The 20,070-nt window shown below is 40.7% G+C and overlaps 1 protein-coding gene across 2 annotated transcripts in view; it reads left to right on the forward strand.

Annotated features, from left to right (window-relative positions):
* JARID2 (jumonji and AT-rich interaction domain containing 2) overlaps positions 1-20,070 on the forward strand; it is a 174,278-nt gene that overhangs the window by 86,269 nt on the left and 67,939 nt on the right. For both annotated transcript variants that reach the window (XM_035124713.2, XM_035124712.2), the window contains exon 3: positions 17,760-17,901. In XM_035124713.2, the coding sequence (XP_034980604.2) occupies positions 17,760-17,901 (142 nt within the window). The remainder of the gene's footprint in view (positions 1-17,759; positions 17,902-20,070) is intronic.

A 20,070-nucleotide genomic window follows, 5' to 3' on the forward strand; every position in this document is an offset into this window, starting at 1 on the left:
GAGCAGTACCTATTTATCTACTTGCACTTTTTTGGCATGCTTTTGTACTGCTAGGTTGGCAGGAGCTGGGACCGGGCAACAGGAGCTCACCCCGTCTTGGGGATTTGAACCGCTAACCTTCTGATTGGCAAGCCCAAGAGGCTCAGTGGTTTAGACCACGGCACCACCCTATAGAATTACTTTAGACCTATCCAAATAGAATTGCACTATCAGTCCGAACCCTAATGAACCAGAGAGATTTTTTTAAAGGAATAGTATTGTGGGGGAAATTTGATTAGTGAGGGTAGAGTATGTGTTGCTGTATGTCCAGAGGAATGTGATACAGCAACATAACACACAGTCTTTTTACCCCCTGACAGAACAGAGGAGCCTTTGACAGACACTGGCTGAAATCCTGTGCACAGAATCTCAGGACTGTAAATACATATACAGTGGTGCCTCGCTTAACGAATGCCCTGCTTAACGAAATTTCCGCTTAACGAAAGGATTTTTCGAGCGGAGGTTGCCTCGCTAGACGAATGAAAATTCGTCTAGCGAATCGCGGTTTCCCATAGGAATGCATTGAAATTCAATTAATGCATTCCTATGGGCAAAAAACAATGCGAAAAAAATTCAATGCATTCCTATGGGACTCGCTAGACGAATTTTTTCGTTATAAGAAAAGACCCATGGAACGAATTAAATTCGTCTAGCGAGGCACCACTGTATTAAAATCATTTGCTTCCCACTTCCCAATGCTTGATGAAACAAGAACATGTTCACTTTGTGGCGAAAGGCTAGCAATGAGGGGGTGCTGTCATATTTCTAGTGGGAAGGAATTGTATAATCGGGGTGCCACAGCAGAGAAGGCTTGGGTCAGTGCATATTGCAGTCAGAAAGGACCATGAGGAAGACCACTCTCACAGATCTTAAGGGTCCGAGGCGGCAAATATTGAGAGAGGTACTCCTTTGATTATGCGTGTCCCAAACCATATAGCACTTTATAAACTAATGTCCAAATTTTAATTGGGCCCAGTAGCAAATCAGCAGCTGGTCCAGTTCCTCAAGAATTGATGCCATTCCAGTTCACAATGCCACTCAGTAGCCTGGTGGCCACATTCTACGCCAATGCTGTTGTTCACTATCTTCAAGGGTAGCTTCATGTAGAGCACATAAAGGGATGTTCTTTATACAAGGTGGTCAGTGCGTATTTTGCCAGTTTCTTTTGACAACAGAAACTTGAGATTGATTAATTAAAAACAAGAAAATAGGCCCTTGACGAAGGCATTTTGGGCCAAAACATGTTGGGGCCATTGTATAAATAATTGTATAAACTCATCAGTTTTTTTGGTGTAGGTGAGATTCATTTCTCCTTTTGAAACATCAAACCATGGTTTGGCATTATGTCTCAACAAAACCCATGTCATAGTGATTTAGAAGGATGAAGTTTAATAAACAGATGAGTTAATTTAGCTACATATTTTCTTTACTAGTTATTTGCTTTGTTGCCTCTGGATATTCACAGGGTATAGAATGACCAGTGTCCTGTTTCTACAATGTTCCTTTGTTCGTTTTGTTTCTGTTCCACCATGTGGGAACACTAAAATCAGAAGGGGATATTTTCGTGTGATGTCAGGAAACCCTTTGTAGCATTCAGTGGGAGTCTTTCTCACTCTGGGAAACAGGATAACACATCAGCAAGCCCAAGGGAACATGTGCTGTAATTTTGAATGTTACTATCTGGTATTTCAGCAACGGTTTTAATAAGCCTAGGCCTTGGGTTTGAGATCTTGATAATCAGTTTTTCAGAGGTCTCTTTGAAAGAGAGAATCTCATTCTCACAGGAAATAGCTTTCTTTCTAATGCTGCTTTAGACATGAAATAGACTGCTGTAAAATTGAAGTATAGAATGTAAGCATCCTTGGCTTTTATTCACGAGGCTGTATTTTGTATCCTTCAGCAAAGTAGCTCATAAAACAAGGCATTTTTCCTTAAAACGAAAAACCACAAAAAACTGCTCTTGCAAACACATGAACATCACTTGAGTAAACAACAAAATACTTAGATAACGGACATAGATATTACCCACACTAATTTCCTTGTGCTCTCTACATTAATCTTATGAAATACATTGGACATTGACAAGCCATGGTTTGTACAAGCCATGGTTTAGAGTTGGCTAGCTGTTTTTTTGTTTTTGGCCTGTTTAGTTCTCCTTTCTGTAGATTTAGTGGCACCTAGAAGTGGAATAACAGCTGCAGCCATGCTTTGTTAATTCAGGCGTTTTGCCAAAATCGAAGTTAATAGAAACTGTAGTTTGCAGACCACTTCAAACCATAGTTTCTAAGGGTTTCACACAGAGGATATGTGTTGGTTTTTCTTTGTAGGTTCTTGTTTATGTGTCTACTGTGCTCAACATCTAACCTTACAGAGCTGGACATATCTGTACCATTCTCCTCTATATAATTTGTGAGAAAACAAGCTCCCATTTGTTAACTTCTCATTAGCCTTATGAGGTCCAGTGTTGTGATCTGTCATTTGATGTTGAAGTTTGGCCCTACAGTGGTACCTCTAGTTGCGGACACGATCCATTACGGGGTGCCATCGGCACCCCCAAAAGTCCACAACTAGAGTGGCGCTTCTGCGCAGGCACAGAGCATGATAGAGTGTTTCTGCGCATGGGCGAAGCACGCAGAACATTTATGTGCGCACGCACGCGGCGAAACCCAGAAGTATACACTTCCGGGTTTGCCGCGTTCACAAGCGGAAAAGACTCAACATGAACCTAACGCAACACAAGGTATGACTGTATATAGTCATACCTTTTGTGGCAATACTAAAGCTGTGCTCTGCAGTACTGCAATCCTCTGGCTAACAGCTAGTGAATAATTTATTTTATTTTATTTTGTCATGGGGCTAGTGTCAGTTAGATATAAGCCCACGTATGCCAGCAAGGCATTTTGACATGGAGACAATGATGACTGGCAAAATAAGGTCAAAGTGACTCCAGTACTGTACGTATTAGTATTATTTTATTATTTATTAAATTTGTTACTTGCTTTATCTTGCCCAAGGCCAAAGTGACTTACAACTACACTGCCCTCCACTATCCTCCTTCCCCTCCCAAAAAGATCTTATACCAACATTTTTCTCAAATTGGCGATAGTAAAAATGCTGTCATGTAATGTGAGGCGAATAGCATTTTGTCTTGTAATCCCACTGAATTTTTCCATTCAGAGAAAAGGTAGTATGTAAAAGTCATGGTTGGATTTCTGGGTGGCCACCACACTAATGATTACAAACAGCTTCTGAGTGTGCTTGTGCGGTTCTTGGTTATGTGCAAACATGCCATGATATGGTGCTGATACCCAAAGAACCGTCTGTGCTGCTTTGAAAACTTCCAGTTAAATATTATCCATTTTTCTATGCACCAGTTTTCATTCAAGGTATTTTGTTTCCTGAAAGGATATTAAAACTTAATTATTTGGGGAGCGTTTCATTTATTTTTAAGATGAGCTAGTGGGATATAAAAAATACTCAAAGGCTTAAGCAATAATACTACCCACATTTCAAACTTTCAATCTCAAGTTTATGACCTAAAGCCAGGGATAAAAGATTTCACACAAGTCTTCACTTTTTATTAAATGGGAACAACCATAGATAGACTATTCCAGTTTTGAAATGAAAGCTTTTAAATGTATACCGGTAGAATTCTAACAGAAGTCTCATTTACTTTAGTTTTTAATTACTGTATCTAGGAAATTCAGGAATAATAAACATTTAGAAATGTGGGTTTTATAGCAAGCCTCTAAGGGATGTTATCACAGGTTTTTGGTTTCTGATCTTTTCTTTTTCTTTTTGTGGGTAATATGCAGGCTGAATGCACACCTCCAAGCCACTTTCAGAAGATTGCTGCACTAAGCAGCAGTGAATATAGTACTATGGTGGTCCAGGAAAGGGTTTTAAGAAGCATATTTAACATAACAGAAGGGAGAGACTTACTGGATAAAGATGGGGAGACTTACTGAAGCAAAGAAAACTGCATGACAGAAGCCAGAGGAAGAAGTGGGAGGAGGGGACAGAATGAATTGATATCCAGGCTGGCCTGGACCAGAAAGGAAGATTGTGTGGATTCATATTATGTTAATTTACAAATCAATATTACAGTGTTAGAACTTACTAAAATTCTAGCCCACCCTCCTTCAGCTTAGGGCAGCACCCATTGTGTTACTTCATGAGAAAAAGTGGCAGGACAACAAAGTCTGTCCTTTTCTGTCACCTAAAGGTATATATCCATATGTACCCCTCCAGTTGTGAATGCTCAGACTTCTGCTCAAACTAATTGAAGGAACATTTGTGTCACTTTGTAGTGAGCGAAAAGCTGCAGCGTTTCTGTCTTCCCTCCTTTTAAAAGCAATCAACCAGTTCTCTAATTGTCCCGCCCACCCCACCCCTTAAAACTAGGTTTTGGTGAGTTCTAGTAGATTAACTATTAATATGTAACGTCATATCAGGAGCCCAAGATAACAGAGAAAAAGATGGGCCAGGTCCCCTTTCAAAAAAAAACTTCAGCCCCGGGCTACAAGGGCAGTCCTGGTTAGTGTCTGGGTTAACTTTAATGCAGGAGATGGAAGGAGACAGACTGTGAGCCTCTCTCATGCTCATCATCTCCTAACCATGATGAGGACATTGGAAACCTTAAAAGTAAATCTTCATTGTTGCACTATGGGCATGGGATAATACGACATAGGGTCCACATGACCTTTCACCCACCACTAGGCAGCCTGTGAATCACTTCCACCCCCCACAGTTACCTCACCACCAAACAGAGATGCATGCTTACGTTGACTAATATGAGAACTCTTTTTATCCTGATGGCCACATTCCCTCTTGGCCAACCGTCTGGGGGCCATATGCCTATTGTGGGTGGGGCCAGAATTGAATGTGGATGACACAACAGATGTGACTTTTCCTTTTGTCAGAGACTCTACCTGTAGATGTGTGATGAGAGATAGGGACTAAGGAGAATTCTGAGGGCTGCATGGAGAGAGCTTGAAGGCCACACAAGGCCCTTCTTCCTGAAGTTCCCTACTGCCTGGACAAAACAATTCCTGACAAGCATGCCAATCAATAAAGGCCAAAGATGCTCAGAGTGATGGTTAGAGAGAGTGGTTCGATTCCTAGCCACTTGGAATGTGGGCTTCTCTCTTCACCCTGCTTATTATCTCCCCTTGCTGACTGGGCTGATGCAGAGAAACAACTGGAAGAGTGCAACAGCTTGGGACATATGAGCGGTGATGGGCTGCCTTGACAGAGTGCAAAGCAGCTGTTCTTTTCTGTGTGCAAGGAAGACTCACATTTTGCAGCTGAGTAGGGATGATAATGTACTCTGCAGCATCTGCAGATCTTTATGGTTCTGTTCTCCTGCTTGTACTCTCCAACATATGTACTTGTATCTCTTATTGCGGGAAGAGTCCCAAGGTAACCTTGATTCAAAAAGAACAGGTGCAGGAATGAGAAGTCTAGACTCTAAATGAATAATTTTGTTGACTTTTATGGTTTCTGGCTGCCTTCCATTCTCTTATCCTGACAGTGACTTCTATAAGCTTGTCAGGTCCTGGTGCTTTGTGGGGCAAACTTAAAATAGTCTTTGGTGCCCCATTTACTGGAGGACACATGCATAGCCTCTCCATTTCCCCATAAGGAATTTGCTTTCCTGACTAGTCTCAGTAAGAGGAGCTTGTGGACGTTTGCTTGACATGCGATGCTTATTTTCAAGCTTGGCTCTTTGTCCTAGAACCCTAATATAAGGAAGCACCTGAACCTTAATGTTGTAGCTTGTTGAGTGGAAGGACCCTTACTCTGCCTGCCCAGCATCCAACTGAGTCCCAAGTTTGTGGTTGAAAACCTTAACACTAGGCTGGGGACAAAAGTTGTCTGGTTGCTGGTCTGAGACAGAGGCACCTGACTGTGATGTTTCTCATTATTGCTAACATTGGCTCCTCTTATTTGAGTATTCGCTCTTTGAAGACCACAGCCAACCAGCTCTGCTTTCAGATGAAAATACTAATAGCAAGTGAGGAAACCAGTCATAGCAAACTTTCACCCCGCTCTGTAGTCCACATGAACGTCTAGTCTCCAAAAGGAAATCTCCTCACTGGTGTTCTCTTCAGGGTTATTATAACTGTACTGCCAGCTGTCACTTTTGGTTAGACTGAACTTAATCTGAGTTCTGCTTGTTTTGATAGTAAGACTCTGCTGCCTTTTCTCAATGGACAGGACCAGTGGTTGGTGTTTTAGTCTAATCTAGTGTTTCCCAAACTTGGGTCCCCAGCTATTTTCAGACTACAATTCCCATCATCCTTGACCACTGGTCTTGCTAGCAAGGGATGATGGGAGTTGTAGTCCAAAACCACCAGGAGACCCAAGTTTGGGAAACACTGGTCTAATCTGTGCCCCATAAGGGAATAAGCACACTTTTATGTGTCTGTCTTAACAGTGTTCTAGAGTTGTAGCTCCAGGGTTTTTAATAATGCTAGAAATAAATGGCAACAGTGGCGGCAGTGTGATGTAGTGGACAGAGAGTTGGTGTCAAATCCCTTCTCAGCTACATTGCTTACTGGTGATGTGGGGCCAGCTGCTCTGTTATAAAATAATATTGGGGGGGTTGCAGGGCACCATTACTAATGAACAGAGAGGGGTGACCGAACCTGACAGCTGCAGTTACCCAGAATCCCTCGCAACACCACCTTCTTCGCCTCTGCTCCACTCCAGAGACCCGCACCCCTCCCGCTTGGACTCAACCCTGCCTTAAGGAAGGCTTAAGGATCAGCATATGCGCACATTTCCACATGACTAGCAACTTGGGAGCCATAATTCGCTGTCAGTGGTATCTCATTCACAATGGAAGACTCCTCTGAACAAAAGACAGTGATCAACTCTTATAAAAATGTTAATTTCTCTTTGTGTTTAGGAATTCACACCTGGGAGGGGTGATAGGAGGACTAGGAGAGGTGTCAAAAGTGCTCAGATTTCTACCTTGAGACCTCCTTTTTTGTGAGGTATTGATTACATAGCTGTGATGTAGGAATGATGTATTGGGGGCGTTTCTTGGTGATGGGGAAACTGATAAAAGTGGAGGTTCTCTTTTGTTCTGGGTTCCTTCCTTGTTCTCCTGCGTGAGGGGAAGGACCCTGTTGCAACAGCAAATAAAGGCTTTGCTTCTCAAACTTCTCTGGTTGGCCTCTGTTATATATTCTCCGACCGATGGAGAACCCAATAAGGCTCTTGTGTACCCCATAAGGGAATAAGAGCAGATTTTGCTTAGAACACTAGCCTTTGGGAAAGTCCATATTCACATTACACGAACACCGATCGTGTTTAAGTTCAGCTACCATGTGTGTGACTCAAGTTATAGTTGTGAGAAAGACCATCGATATCCTCTTGAAAGAAGTGTTGCTAAGTATATGGAAATATGTGCACATGTGAGGAATGGCAGCTATTGATGTGAGAAATGCTGCTGTTTTACCTAATTTAACTGCAAACAGTAATCTAGGGATTCACTCTTCTCAATATCTTAAATTGCATGTACTGAATCTTCCACATGACAGGCAGGCTCAGATTTCTTTCCTATTGCTTTATTGCATTTAAGAGCTTTTCCTTTCTGCTCCGTCTCCTCATTTTGAAGTCCATGACCAGCATTCCTGATGCGTACAGTTCCACCATCTTTGATTTTGGATTTGGATTTGATATCCCGCTTTATCACTGCCCAAAGGAGTCTCAAAGCGGCTAACATTCTCATTTCCCTTCATCCCCCACAACAAACACTCTGTGAGGTGAGTGGGGCTGAGAGACTTCAAAGAAGTGTGACTGGCCCAAGGTCACCCAGCAGCTGCATGTGGAGGAGCAGAGACGGGAACCCAGTTCACCAGATTACGAGTCTACTGCTCTTAACCACTACACCACACTGATTGTTCCAAGTATGCAGCGCAACATGGAATTTGACATATTGGGCAGGAAATGGTTGCTCAGTCTTTTGTTGCAGGGTTAACTCTCTCTAGCGGTAGCTTGGTGGGATCCCTTCTTCCTGTAGAAAGTATCATTTTTCAGGTTTAAGATCCTTCCTTGCTTCTGAAGTTAGGAAGTATAAATGAAGTATAAGAAAGCAAATAGAAAAAATGGTCAGAACTTGGGTTTTATGTGTATTCATTTTACTCACTTGAGTTTACCTTTATATGTATCACACATCCTCTGTGCTGAATAATGCCCCCTTAAGCATCTCCCAAAATGCACATGAACATAAAATTATATCTAAACCAATAAAACGGCAAGACAATAAAAACTTATAGATCATGCTTAATTTTAAACGTTTGGGAACAGCATTCCTGACTCTTTACTCTTGGGTCAATTTATATTTTATTGAAAATAAATTTTACTCTGACCTCTAAAGTTAGGGTGAAATCTGTGCAATTTCATACATTTATATTTTGAGGCATTTAGAGTGAGAGCATCAAGGAAGCACATAAGGTTTTCTTCTTAAATACTGTAAGTTAAGCGTTTTTGTTTGGGGTGTAAATAAATTATTCATTAGGCTTTCAATTTGGTCTGATTTTTCCTTTGTCTTTCATTGTCAGCAGATTATTCCATGTGTTATACAGTGTAATTTCCCCCAAGATGTTTATATTTTGAAGTAAAATTAATTACTCCTGATCGGAGTTCTGCAGGCAATTACGAAGGTGCTTTTGTACAAGCCAAGTAGAGCTTGTAGGAGTAGAATGTATCTGGATACAGCTGGGAGGATGGGGGTGTGTGTCTGGTTTTTGTTTTGAATTGCTGTGCTTAGCAGAGGATTAAATCTATTGTCAGATAATGCTTGCTCTGGAGGGTCAGCACCCCATTACTGGGTCATGTGTTACCGCTGTAAGAGGCCTCTTCAGAGCATGTGTCACATTGGAAAAAAATATTTCTTGAGTCTGTCTGGAGGGCTGCCCACGCTTCAGGCAAAAGCCATGAAGGGCTGTTCTGAATGACATGCATTACAATATCAAATGAGGTTGCACAATTGGAAATATGCCACAGCTTTTTGCTTTCCATAGTCAGATATTTGAGCTCCCTGCAGGAACATCTATGCAGCCGTGCTGCTACGCATAGAGACATGCAGGCCTCTCAGTGAAGGGAAGCATTTTCTGTTTCCCTGCCATCTTAATTCATTCAAAACACTTACCAGCTATCTTGAATTCGCTTCTCTCTCAGATTCTAGGTTTGTGTTTTCTTTTCTTTTTAAAAAAAACCTAGCTTTCAGATTTGCTTTACTGTTCCTTTATTTCTTTTACGCTGAATTCTTCAAGTCATTGATTCCAAAATGGTATCTTTTACTTCAGTTGAAATTGTTTATTGTCACACTTTGTTTTCAAAAGCTGTAAAAAGTAACTGCTTCAAACCAGTTTTGGACGATACATTGTCCTATCTGTTTGATGCCCCTTGTGCTTTTCCCCAAAGCGATCCTGTGCGTTTTCCCTGTTGTGCTAAATCTGCCCTCCTTGGTACAGGCATACCTCAGAGATATTGTGGGTTTGGATCCAGACCACCATAAATCAAATATCACAATGGAGTGAGTCACACATTCCTTTTTTGTTTCTCAGTGCATATAAAAGTTACGGTATGTTTGCACTTTACTGTAGTCCATTAAGTGTGCCAATGGCATCATCTTTTTAAAAACAAAAAACATTTGCACCCACATCCTCTTAAGGAACCTCAGGAGCCGCTGTGCGGTGGGGACAGGCCCCCGCAGCCTCATCTCCAACCCAGCAGCAGCAGTTCCTCCAGTCCTTCAATTTGTAAAAATCACAGTATCTGCGACGCACAATAAAGCAAGGCATGCCTGTACTTACCAGCATACTGCACAGCCAAAACAGAGAATTGTGTACAATACTACCGGTATATGCTGAACTCCTGGTGAGAGCTACCTCAGAAGATCCCAAACTCTATTACAGAGGTCTTTTCATTGATGTTGATAACTGAGGCCTGCTTTAGAGGGTGACTGAGGATATAGTGTGCCTGAATGAATGAATTTATTGAAAATACTACGCACAGTGAATTTCTAGAAGACAAATGCAGCACCCCATTGCCTCTTACCTATCAAAGCTTTGTAGGCTGTCCATGAAGCTTTAGAGTGCAATAAGAAATCATAGTAAGAAACGATTATTTCACACTTTTGCTGTTTTCCAGATGGAACTGGGGGGTGGCAACCTAGCTCTACATGAATATGATTGTTGATTTCTTTCTCTTTCTCTTTGTTTTATTCATTTCTATAGTATTTGAAATGGTATTTTCTCACTTCATTCCTCTTCCCAGGGGCAGAGGGGACAAAGTAATGCAAATTACCATATTGGTGTGGGAGTTGCTTGCCTCTTCCGTCTTCCCATACCAGTCTGGTGTATTCATGAAGGAGGCCATGTGTGTGGGTCAGTGACATGGTTCTTTTACATAAACTGTACGTTCCTGGAGTGGTGTGAGAAGAAGCCACAAAGGATGCATCTTTCATGCGGTAATACATTGAAAAAACAACCTTAGTCTACTTATCTAAGAGATTAAACTTAAAAAAAGAAATTAACACAAAGACTGTCTTAAAGAGAACTGAGCTTGAATGCCTAAATTAATCTGTAGAGTTCATCAGTTCATTGACGACAGTCTTCAGGAGAAGAGAAGGCTAAGGGGATAACCCTGCACAAATCTGACATGGAGTCCCTAAGATGGTTGGATAGCACTTTATACACCCCCATCCAGCCAAGCTGGTGCCAAACATATTGCTCTACTTTCCTTTGGACCACATCAGTGAGGCCAAGAGGGGGGTCTTGTCATCTGGGCAGCCCAGGACCTCCATACACACTTCCTAGGCTTGCGACATGGGGAGGTCACTTCAGTGCTGCTAACACAGTGATTTGACTTCATCCCCAGAGGTGAAGTCTGCTGCCTCTCAAGACAGACAGGTGCCAACAATCAAAATAGTGTGTTATTCTGGAGCTGGCTCTGGAGATGTAGTTTGTGCAAGATTCATTTAAATGAATGGGAAATGTATAGCCTTTTCTGTTTTAGTGGGGCTTATTCAGAAGAAGTACTTTAATGCATTTCCATAAATTTAAGTAGTGCTCCACCAACTGATCTCTACGTTACCCTTTAATAGTTTACTTAATTGTAGCTTCAGGGCTGGCCCTATCATTAGGCAGAGTGAGCCAGCCACCTCAGGTGGCAAATGCTGGGGACAAGAAGCAATAGGTAACCCCTAGCATTTGTCACTTAAGTTGGCCAGCAGTCTGCCTAATCATAAGGCACAACTGCATGTGCCTTGAGTCCTGCTTTATACCTCCCACTCCAAACTTGGGAATGCTGCACTTTCCCTTAGGTATGGTGGACAACACTGTCCCATTTTCACTGTGGAATTAAGATTCGACTGCCAGTACACTCATCTTCTGTATGTGGAATGTGTGTGCCATCTTGTTCTCCATCTCAGGAAACAAAATGTCTCAGGCTAAGAGACCAGATTCTATGGCACTGTGCTTTGATAATAATAATGATAATTTTTAAAAGGCCCGCTGGACACAAAATGGCTGCTTGGAATGGTATCATTGCGGCAGCTGCTGTGTGGGGAACTGTTCCTATGGAGCAGCTTGCCATGAGAACTGGCCTCGATATGTGTGTCGTTTGTACTCATGCCACTGCTCAAAATTCCTGCTCGTCTTCAATAGCCGCCCAGAGAAAACTGCACGGCAGCAGCCCATTCATGTCTCAAACCAGTACACATAAAAGAAGCATTGCACAAAGTGACCAAGCTGTGATGGTTATTCCAAGTGAAATGGGCCTCAAAGATCTGGACAAAATGTTGATTTTCAGGCTGAGACAGGAAAAGGAGGAATTGGTTTAGCAAATGTACCTATCAGTGTTCAGTTGGAGCTTATACACCAAAGTAATGCGAAATGAAACATGCCCCCCGGTTGCTTGACTTTGCAACAATTTTGGATCAGGATGAATGTAATCGGAAGGGCAATGTAGGTTTCCTTCAACTGCATGATTAAGCCAATTCCGTTTTGCTGATCTCTTCCTTTTGACAGCCTCACAAAACCAGCCTGTGCTGTAATGTCATGCATGCTTAGCTTCCATAGTAATGATGTGTATCTACATATATAAAATCACTCTTCTGTCCATTTACAAAGACTGTAAAAGCTATGGACTAATACTTTTTGGTGTGACAGCAGCAGAAAAGCATATGCATGTGCTAGGATTATCAATTTAATGCCCAGTAGCTTGTCATATGTAAAAGCCAGTGGTTACTCACGTGATGGCCACAAGGACAGTCACATTTGTGACAGCCACATTTCTTTTTTAAAAGAAAACCAGTCCGTTTTAAAATAATTTTAGACTAGTGTCCTAAATTGGAATCATTTACAACTTCAAGCCCTTTCCCCACTGTACTCAAGATAGTGCACGAGTACAACAAATAAAGACTGAGCATAGCAGATATCACATCACAATGAAAGGCTGTGGCATAAGTTTCCTAAAATATGAGACAGGTTACGCTTTTAAGGCCTCTTTGGGAGCTCAGGTTAAACAAACGCATGAGGGGGAGCTGCAGGGACAAATGTTTTTGCTCCACCCCACATCGTCATTCTCCCCCCCCCCCCCCCAAAAAAAACTTGGAGGTCGCTTGTCTGAAGCAGGGAGGTCTCTGTACTCATGGAAGTTCCCTGAGTATATGTCCCTCTCTTTGTTATCAACCCAAAGGTAACAGAAGACTACATGAGAAACAGGTACTGTACTTTGGTTGACATCATTGCAGGCGAAATAGTGGTTGAGATTTTGGCACAGATCGTTGTGTTGTCTTCTCAAAATGGCTTTCTAGAAAAGCTTCCTTCTGACCAGGGTTGTGATGTTAGGGGTAGACCGATTTGATTTTTTTAAAAGGTTCTTAAAATGGTGTGAAGCTGAGGTGCAGAAATATGCCCTTGTAAAGAACAATGGAGCACTACATATACTATTACAGTGCAATTCAACAGAGAGGCTACAATCTGCCTGGCCGGTGTTACACAAATTGGTGTAAGCTATTCACATTATGTTGAAGGTTGTTAATATAATATATTATATTATGTATCTGGCATACAATTAAGTCATTTAACTATGTTTGACTTGTATGCACTGATCAGTATTAATGGTACATAGCAGTAACTCATGTCTGCTCCTTGTGAACTAGATAACAGAGGTGAAAACATTGGCGCATCTATTTCTCTCTTCCTATCTCATCGCAGCCTGATAAATTGAAGTGTGCAGAAATCATTACTGAGTTTCTTCCATTATCTAAGAGAGAATAGAAACCCTCCTGCATTCTGTGAGCTGTATGATGAATATATGTAGTGATTTTTTTTCTGAAAGGCTTGGGGGGGAGTGTTCCATTTTCAAAAGGAACTTCTTTTAACTATTATTTTGAATTCTCTTGCATTGTGCCCCTTAGTCAGATTGTTCCACTGATGGGGTCCCAAAGGTTATCTTTTAGCTGTTAAGGAGTTCATTTTTCCCTTTAAATCCTCAGAATCCCGTGCCATAGAAATTATATCTTATGATTCCAGTTATATCAGCATAAATCTTGCCCTTTTGTGTACTGAAAAAGGAAATGTAAAACTAAAGTAATTGTAAAAGCTGCTCTTTAAATATATTGTCCTTTGCATATATTTGTAGCATAGACTTAATTAGCCTGCAATGGCTTTATTTTTGTTGTGTATGACACATGATGTTTCTGGGGGGGGGAGAGAACTGCCGTATCTGGCCCCCGGGCCTTAGGTTGCCTACCCCTGGGATAGGCTACATACAAGTACTTGATTTACGATCCATGCAACTATTAAAGACCCAGTAGACCTCTTTCGATGACCCAGCTATGGCATTTCCTTCCTAGAGAGGCATGCCAGAACACTTCCTCTGTCCCACAAGTAAAAAGCTCAATTGCCAAAGCAGGTGTATAGTTTAATCCAGAGGTTTTCAACCTTTTCGAACCCACGGCTCCCTTGACCAATTACATTCTTTCTGCGGCATCCTTGTGGGGCTCAGGAGCCCAGTTATGTCACTCTTTGCCTGCAGAGCTGGCAGCCTCTCACCTTTTTTCAAACACCTTCCTTTATGGAGTGTTCCCTCTGCCTTCTCTCCCCTCTCCTTGGGAGTCCTCTGGGCAGCAGCTGCTGCTGCTGTTCCTGATCTCTGACCTTCCCACCCCAAAGAAAAGTGCCTCATCACACTGCCTCACAGGGACCTAGGACTTGTCTGTCCATTCCCAACAGCAAGGGCTGCCTGGGCTCTGTCGCCCGCTTGCTTGCTTACTTACTCTGAAGCCGCCTCAGTTCCTGGCAACTAGCACCCTCTGGCCAGCCCCAGAGGCACCATTCATTCGCCTGCAGAGCCTGCAGCCAGGGCTGCTGCAACACACAGCCAGGCAAGCCTTTGGGAAGCAGAGACCCATGATAGGACATAAGAGGACAGAAGGAAGGAAAGAGGGACAGAGGCCAATGTTGCCCGCAGCACCCCTGACCCATCATTCAAGGCAGCTCAGGGTGCCACGGTTGAAAAGCCACGGGTTTAATCTGCCATGAACCTTCTTTTAAGAAGAAAGGCAGGATATAAATTCATAAGTACAATACACCCAACTCGAGATCAAATTTGAATTCTGGTCTCAGGTTAGTTTTAACAGTGAGATGCAAGAATGTTTTTATTTTACAGACTGACTTGAGCGGAAAATGAGAATAGCTGCATGTCACAGGATTATTTTTACCACATAGCTGGCTGTATGGAGGAGTATATTTGGTACCTTCATTTTGTTGAGACACCCCCCTTGTTATAACTCTTGCACTTTCCTACAAAGTCAGCATTTCCTTCTCTGTCTGTGGAGGTGAAGATGATACAAGTAGTCATTCAAACTGACTTCCTTTCAAGGTTGTTTTGTTCAACGTTGGCTATTTTGCACGGGCTACTTTTTTAAAAAACAAAACCCCTTTCTTCTTAGTTTTTTTTTTTTGGCATGAATTATAACCTGCATGTAAATCACAAGATTGGCATGTACAGAGCATGTGAAGCAGTATAATTGAATGACCAGAGAATCTTTTTTAATATATTGAAAGCAAGCATCCTCCTTCAGACCTGGATGCTCGAAGGAAATAATAAAAGCAGATGCTTGCTGCGCAGCCTCATTCTGCAGACACCATGCTAATTAAATTATGGCTAGGCAATGCTGAGGGATTCGAGTTACAGAGTTCCTCTAGAGACAAAGCAGTAAATGAGAAGTTTATGTTGCCTCTGGCAATATAACAATGGAGCAAGCAAGGCATTTTCTATGCTTTGGTAACATTTGGGTCTCACCCTAGGAAGACCTACAACAAAACACAAATAGTTAAGTTTTCTGAGACGGAAATCCCCGCTCAGTGGTTTCTAAGTGACAAATTTGTTTGATTTACTGAGGATACGAATTTGAAGTAGAGAGAAAGCTGTTTTCCAAACACAAGTGAGTCAGAAGGCAACAGGACTCTTTCCTTGACTTCATACGCTTCATATGGTTGGGTTTCGAGTGTGGCAGTTCTCCAGCACAAATATTACTCTTGAAAAATATATATGCAGTTCTGTCATAATAGTTACCTAACTAACTAGAGTGCCTCAGTTATATGCTTGATCTAGACTTCCCTGGAGTTTGGTAATTCTAAATTTAATCAACAGTATTAAAAAAAAACCCCACACATAATACAAAAGGAAATAATTATTAGTTCATGTCAAATGTCTATGTAGGATACCACCAAGAAGACAAAATTAGCTTTTTAGGTTCACTGAAGATATTTCCAAATATTACTCTGCTTCATGAAGAGTTTGGTATAATGGGCTACAGTGGGTTTGGTGTACTTTTAAAATGCTGAGCAAGAGAAGTTTTGATGAAAGGGGGGACTTTGAATATGGGGCAGTTGATTTATTTGCATTATGAATCCACTTTACAGTCTAGTTAGTGAAGACAAATCAAAATTACTTTTGTGCAAAACTTGGCTCTTTTTATTTTTGCTTTGCGGCTCTTTACACCACAGAGTATCAATCTTCCTTTATTTTTCTCAGTACGGAAATTTGTTTCTTTTTTTAGAAGTGTTTTTAAAGTGGGCTTGTAGCCAATATACATGAGCTTTCACTCAGAAAGAACTGTACTCTACTGTCTTCTAAAATAAATGACTTGCAAGTATAGACTTAGAGGGAAAAGAAGGCAGTTGGATAGAGCCCTTGAGTTAGGTTACTTGCTAGACTATAGCCAGAAGTTTCAAAATACCCACATTGAATAAGAAATAATGTTTTCTCTGTTTACTCAAAATTGATAAGTAACACTGAATTAATTGAAAATGGCAGGGGGGGCATTTTCCCTAGCCATATTTGGTGGAGAAAATTCAACTTTTGAATTTATTTACATTGTGGGGGATTCACAGGTTATACTCCTATTTATGGTTAAATACTACTTTGCAAAACTCAAGACTAATATCTCACCAGTTGCAGATTGTGGGTTGAAATCTGAGGGTTGCTTGTGAAGGAAGCACTGGAGGGAGCTTCATTTGACTTTGTATCAGTCTGTAAATGCACCCAAATTGTGGTCCCATTGATCCACCTGATGTGTACTGGGCAAATGTTGTAGCTGCCTAAAAGCTGGCAGGCCTACATTTTTTATGCCTCGCCCTCTTTCAACAGAAACTTAACCATATTGCCAAACAGGAAGGCATCATTTGTAATATAGTGTTGGCAAAAGTTCCTCCACTTGCCACATTGTAATACAGTATCTTTACTTGTATATGTGTGTGTGTGTGTGTGTGCGTGTGTGTGTGTGCGCGCGCGCATGCATACACATCATTGTGTACTGTATTTTGGAACTGTGGAGAACAGGATGGTATTTTCAAAGATTTGAACCAAATTGCAGGGATTATGTATTCAAAAATTCTTAGTTAAATTAAGTATGTCATATCTTAGACTGGTGGTGGTGTTTTTTTTAAAAAAAAGATCATTGGTGCAGTCTCTGCCACAAGTTTAATATGCCCATAAATGTTTAATGGTTTTAATGTGACTTAGCAAACTGTTATTTAACTGCTATTCACTAAGTCTAGAGTCAAATCTTACACTGTTACTTCTGCGTGAGAGCACAATCTTTTGTTCATGCCATGGTTAGGGTTGCTACCCAGCTGGTTTGTTTTATGCCCTGGCCCCATTTATTTTTAATAGCCTATTATTTAAGGACTAGTTAAAACAGAGAGGGAGAGAGACAGGACAATTTAAAATCCATGTGATACTTGATCTATAAAACTTAATTGTGTCTTTAACCCTAAATAGATCCAACTAAGTCCCACTATAAAACTCAAAGATGTATTTCACAGTAACTTCAATGTATTGTAAAATATGAACTTTTATTAAGAATTAATGCAGGGGGACAATAATTAAGAAATGCCATATAGGGTCTTTAACAGCTTCAGCTCCCGATATAGTACCAGAGAAACCTGTGGTACTTTAACTGTACACTCTTTTCAGTACAAAAATAGACAAAAAGACAACCTATTGAAAGGTTTAAACTTCCTTATCTTAAGTTCTGCATCAACATAAATATGAGTGCCCCGCCGCCGCCACCACCAAATGGTTTAAGGACATTTGGTTCCTCAGCACTTTGGGTATGCAGTAACCTGGTTCATTTTGTTTACAGTATTGTTGTTCATAGTTACCCATTTTGTCCTCCTTAATTACAGGACTGCTTAGTAATGGCCAGTCTAAAGGATTACGACCTGGGTCTGAGCACCTAGAGAACGAGAAGGACGATGCGTCGCAAGTGTCCTCAACTAGCAACGATATTAGTTCTTCAGATTTTGAAGAAGGGCCATCAAGGAAAAGGTAAGATTCTCTTAAATTCCAATAATCTAGCAGAATATACTCTGATAAATGAAGTCTGAAAAATGGTGCAGTTCATGCTAAAGTCTCTTAGTATGCCAGTGTAGTGCAGTTGATGCTATATGTAAGGATGTAGACCTGTCAGAAGTTGGTTCAAATCCCTGCTTAGCCATAGTCTCATTGCATGGCCTTGAGAAACTCATTAACCTCACAACCTTGCTTTCTCAGACATAAAAAGGGGATCTGTCTGAAAGAGTTGTTGTGAAAACAGACAAGATCAAGACCAAAGAGGACTCGGGTTGTTAACATTGTTGTACAGTATGTGTCTTTATTATCTTCTTTCCCTTTCTTTTTTACAATGGATGCATCTTACATTTCATACAGTTGGGAAAACTGTTCCCATGTCCTGCTCTCATCAGCTTAAGATCCATTTGAAGCAAATGCCCCTTGTAAGGCTTTCTGTGGTTAGGTTTCATTTTTGCAGCGGTTGATTGGTTAAACGAAACATTCAGTCATACTATTTATTCAGATCTGTAAAGGTAATTGTCCTTGTCACTGTATAGTTTACATACAAATAATGTAATTTCACGAGAGAGAACCGTTAGTGTCAACACATTTGATTTACATGGAATGGAGCCAAAGGACAATAGTTTAAAAGGCATAGATAATCAGAAAGTGCTGCCTGTATTCTGGGGGCTCATTATAGAGATGCTGGTTATTGTCAGTAGGGGGTCTACTCTGATATAATAGTGTAACGATTTTGCTCTTGTCTCATAGAAGTCTGTAAAGAAATCCTTGTTGACTCTCATTACACTGGAGTCTGAACCACTCCCTATCCGTTCAACAATGTGAACTAAAATGGAGCACCTTTCCCCACCAATTTCTTGTAGAAAATATGCTGAAAGTGTGGAGTGGGTTATGAGGATTTTGTTTCTTGTATTAAATTGCATGACTGGGAAGAGGTGAATTACTTTTAAAAAGAAAGAAAGTAAAAGCTATGCCGCAGCCCTAAAGCAAGATTACTTGAAAACACAAAGAATTTTCTGAAGGATTTTCTTAGGTTTTCCATATTGCCTTCATTCAGTTTCTTAAGACTAGGTCCATCCTTCTTTTTTAATAATTATATTTTATTTAATGTTTTCAGTGAGGAAAGAAACGAATGAAAGAAAAAAAAAAACAAAATACTTGAAATGGTGATACAATGTTACGGGTGTATAAGTAATACAATTATTCCAACAAATGTGACATTATTAACAAGACATTATACTTTTTATAAATTGAATCCAAATATCCTTATATTTATCCATTCGCAATCTGCATCTAAAAGCAATCCGTTCGTATGGTGCAGGAGTTGTCATGCCTTCTATCCATTGATTGAAAGGGGCCATGGTATTATCTTTCCAATGAATCAATATCAAGTCTTTTGGCAGAAGACGCAAAAAGTATATCTGCACATTGTCAAGCCCCATATAGTTGCTATATAGTTTAACATAATATTACCACCTGAAAAAAATTAAATTTTCCCCAAAGTAGTATTTATGCATCCTAGTATTTTCTTCCAAAAATGTGTAAGCACCAGACATTTCATAAACATAAGTTTCAAAGAAGCATTTTCCTTATTACATCTCCAGCACCATGTTGTCATAGACAGTCCCTTTCTGTACAAACATAGCAGAGTCCAATAAATTCTAAATATTATTTTTTGTTGTATAAAACATAGTTTATAATCTAATGACACATTTGTTACAGAAGCTAAAATGTTGTCCCATTGCTTAGGTAAAATAGGAACCTCCAATTCTTTATATTCCATTCGCTTCTCAGATAGTTGCATTTCATTCATTTCTCTAGCTATAGGAACCCAGATCCATTTGTAGTTGTGTATAGTAGGGTGTGTGCATGCACGCATGTGAGTGTGTATGACAGAGATAGAAATTACCAAACACGATGCTACAAAGCATTTAACAAACAAAAGAGGCTTGATACATTGAAACACCAGATACATCTAAAATAAAAAAATAAAACTGAAATGGTAAAATATACCTTCTGAGCTTGTTTTCTCGTTCCCATACCATTTCCTTTTTAGTCAATTATTTTCTGCATTTCCATTCAGCAGTTTACTTTCCCTGAGGCTTGTTGGTGCTATCAGCAGGCTTCCTCAACCTCGGCCCTCCA

The sequence above is a fragment of the Zootoca vivipara genome, chromosome 8 (genome assembly GCF_963506605.1).
Source record: "Zootoca vivipara chromosome 8, rZooViv1.1, whole genome shotgun sequence".
Taxonomy (NCBI): domain Eukaryota; kingdom Metazoa; phylum Chordata; class Lepidosauria; order Squamata; family Lacertidae; genus Zootoca; species Zootoca vivipara.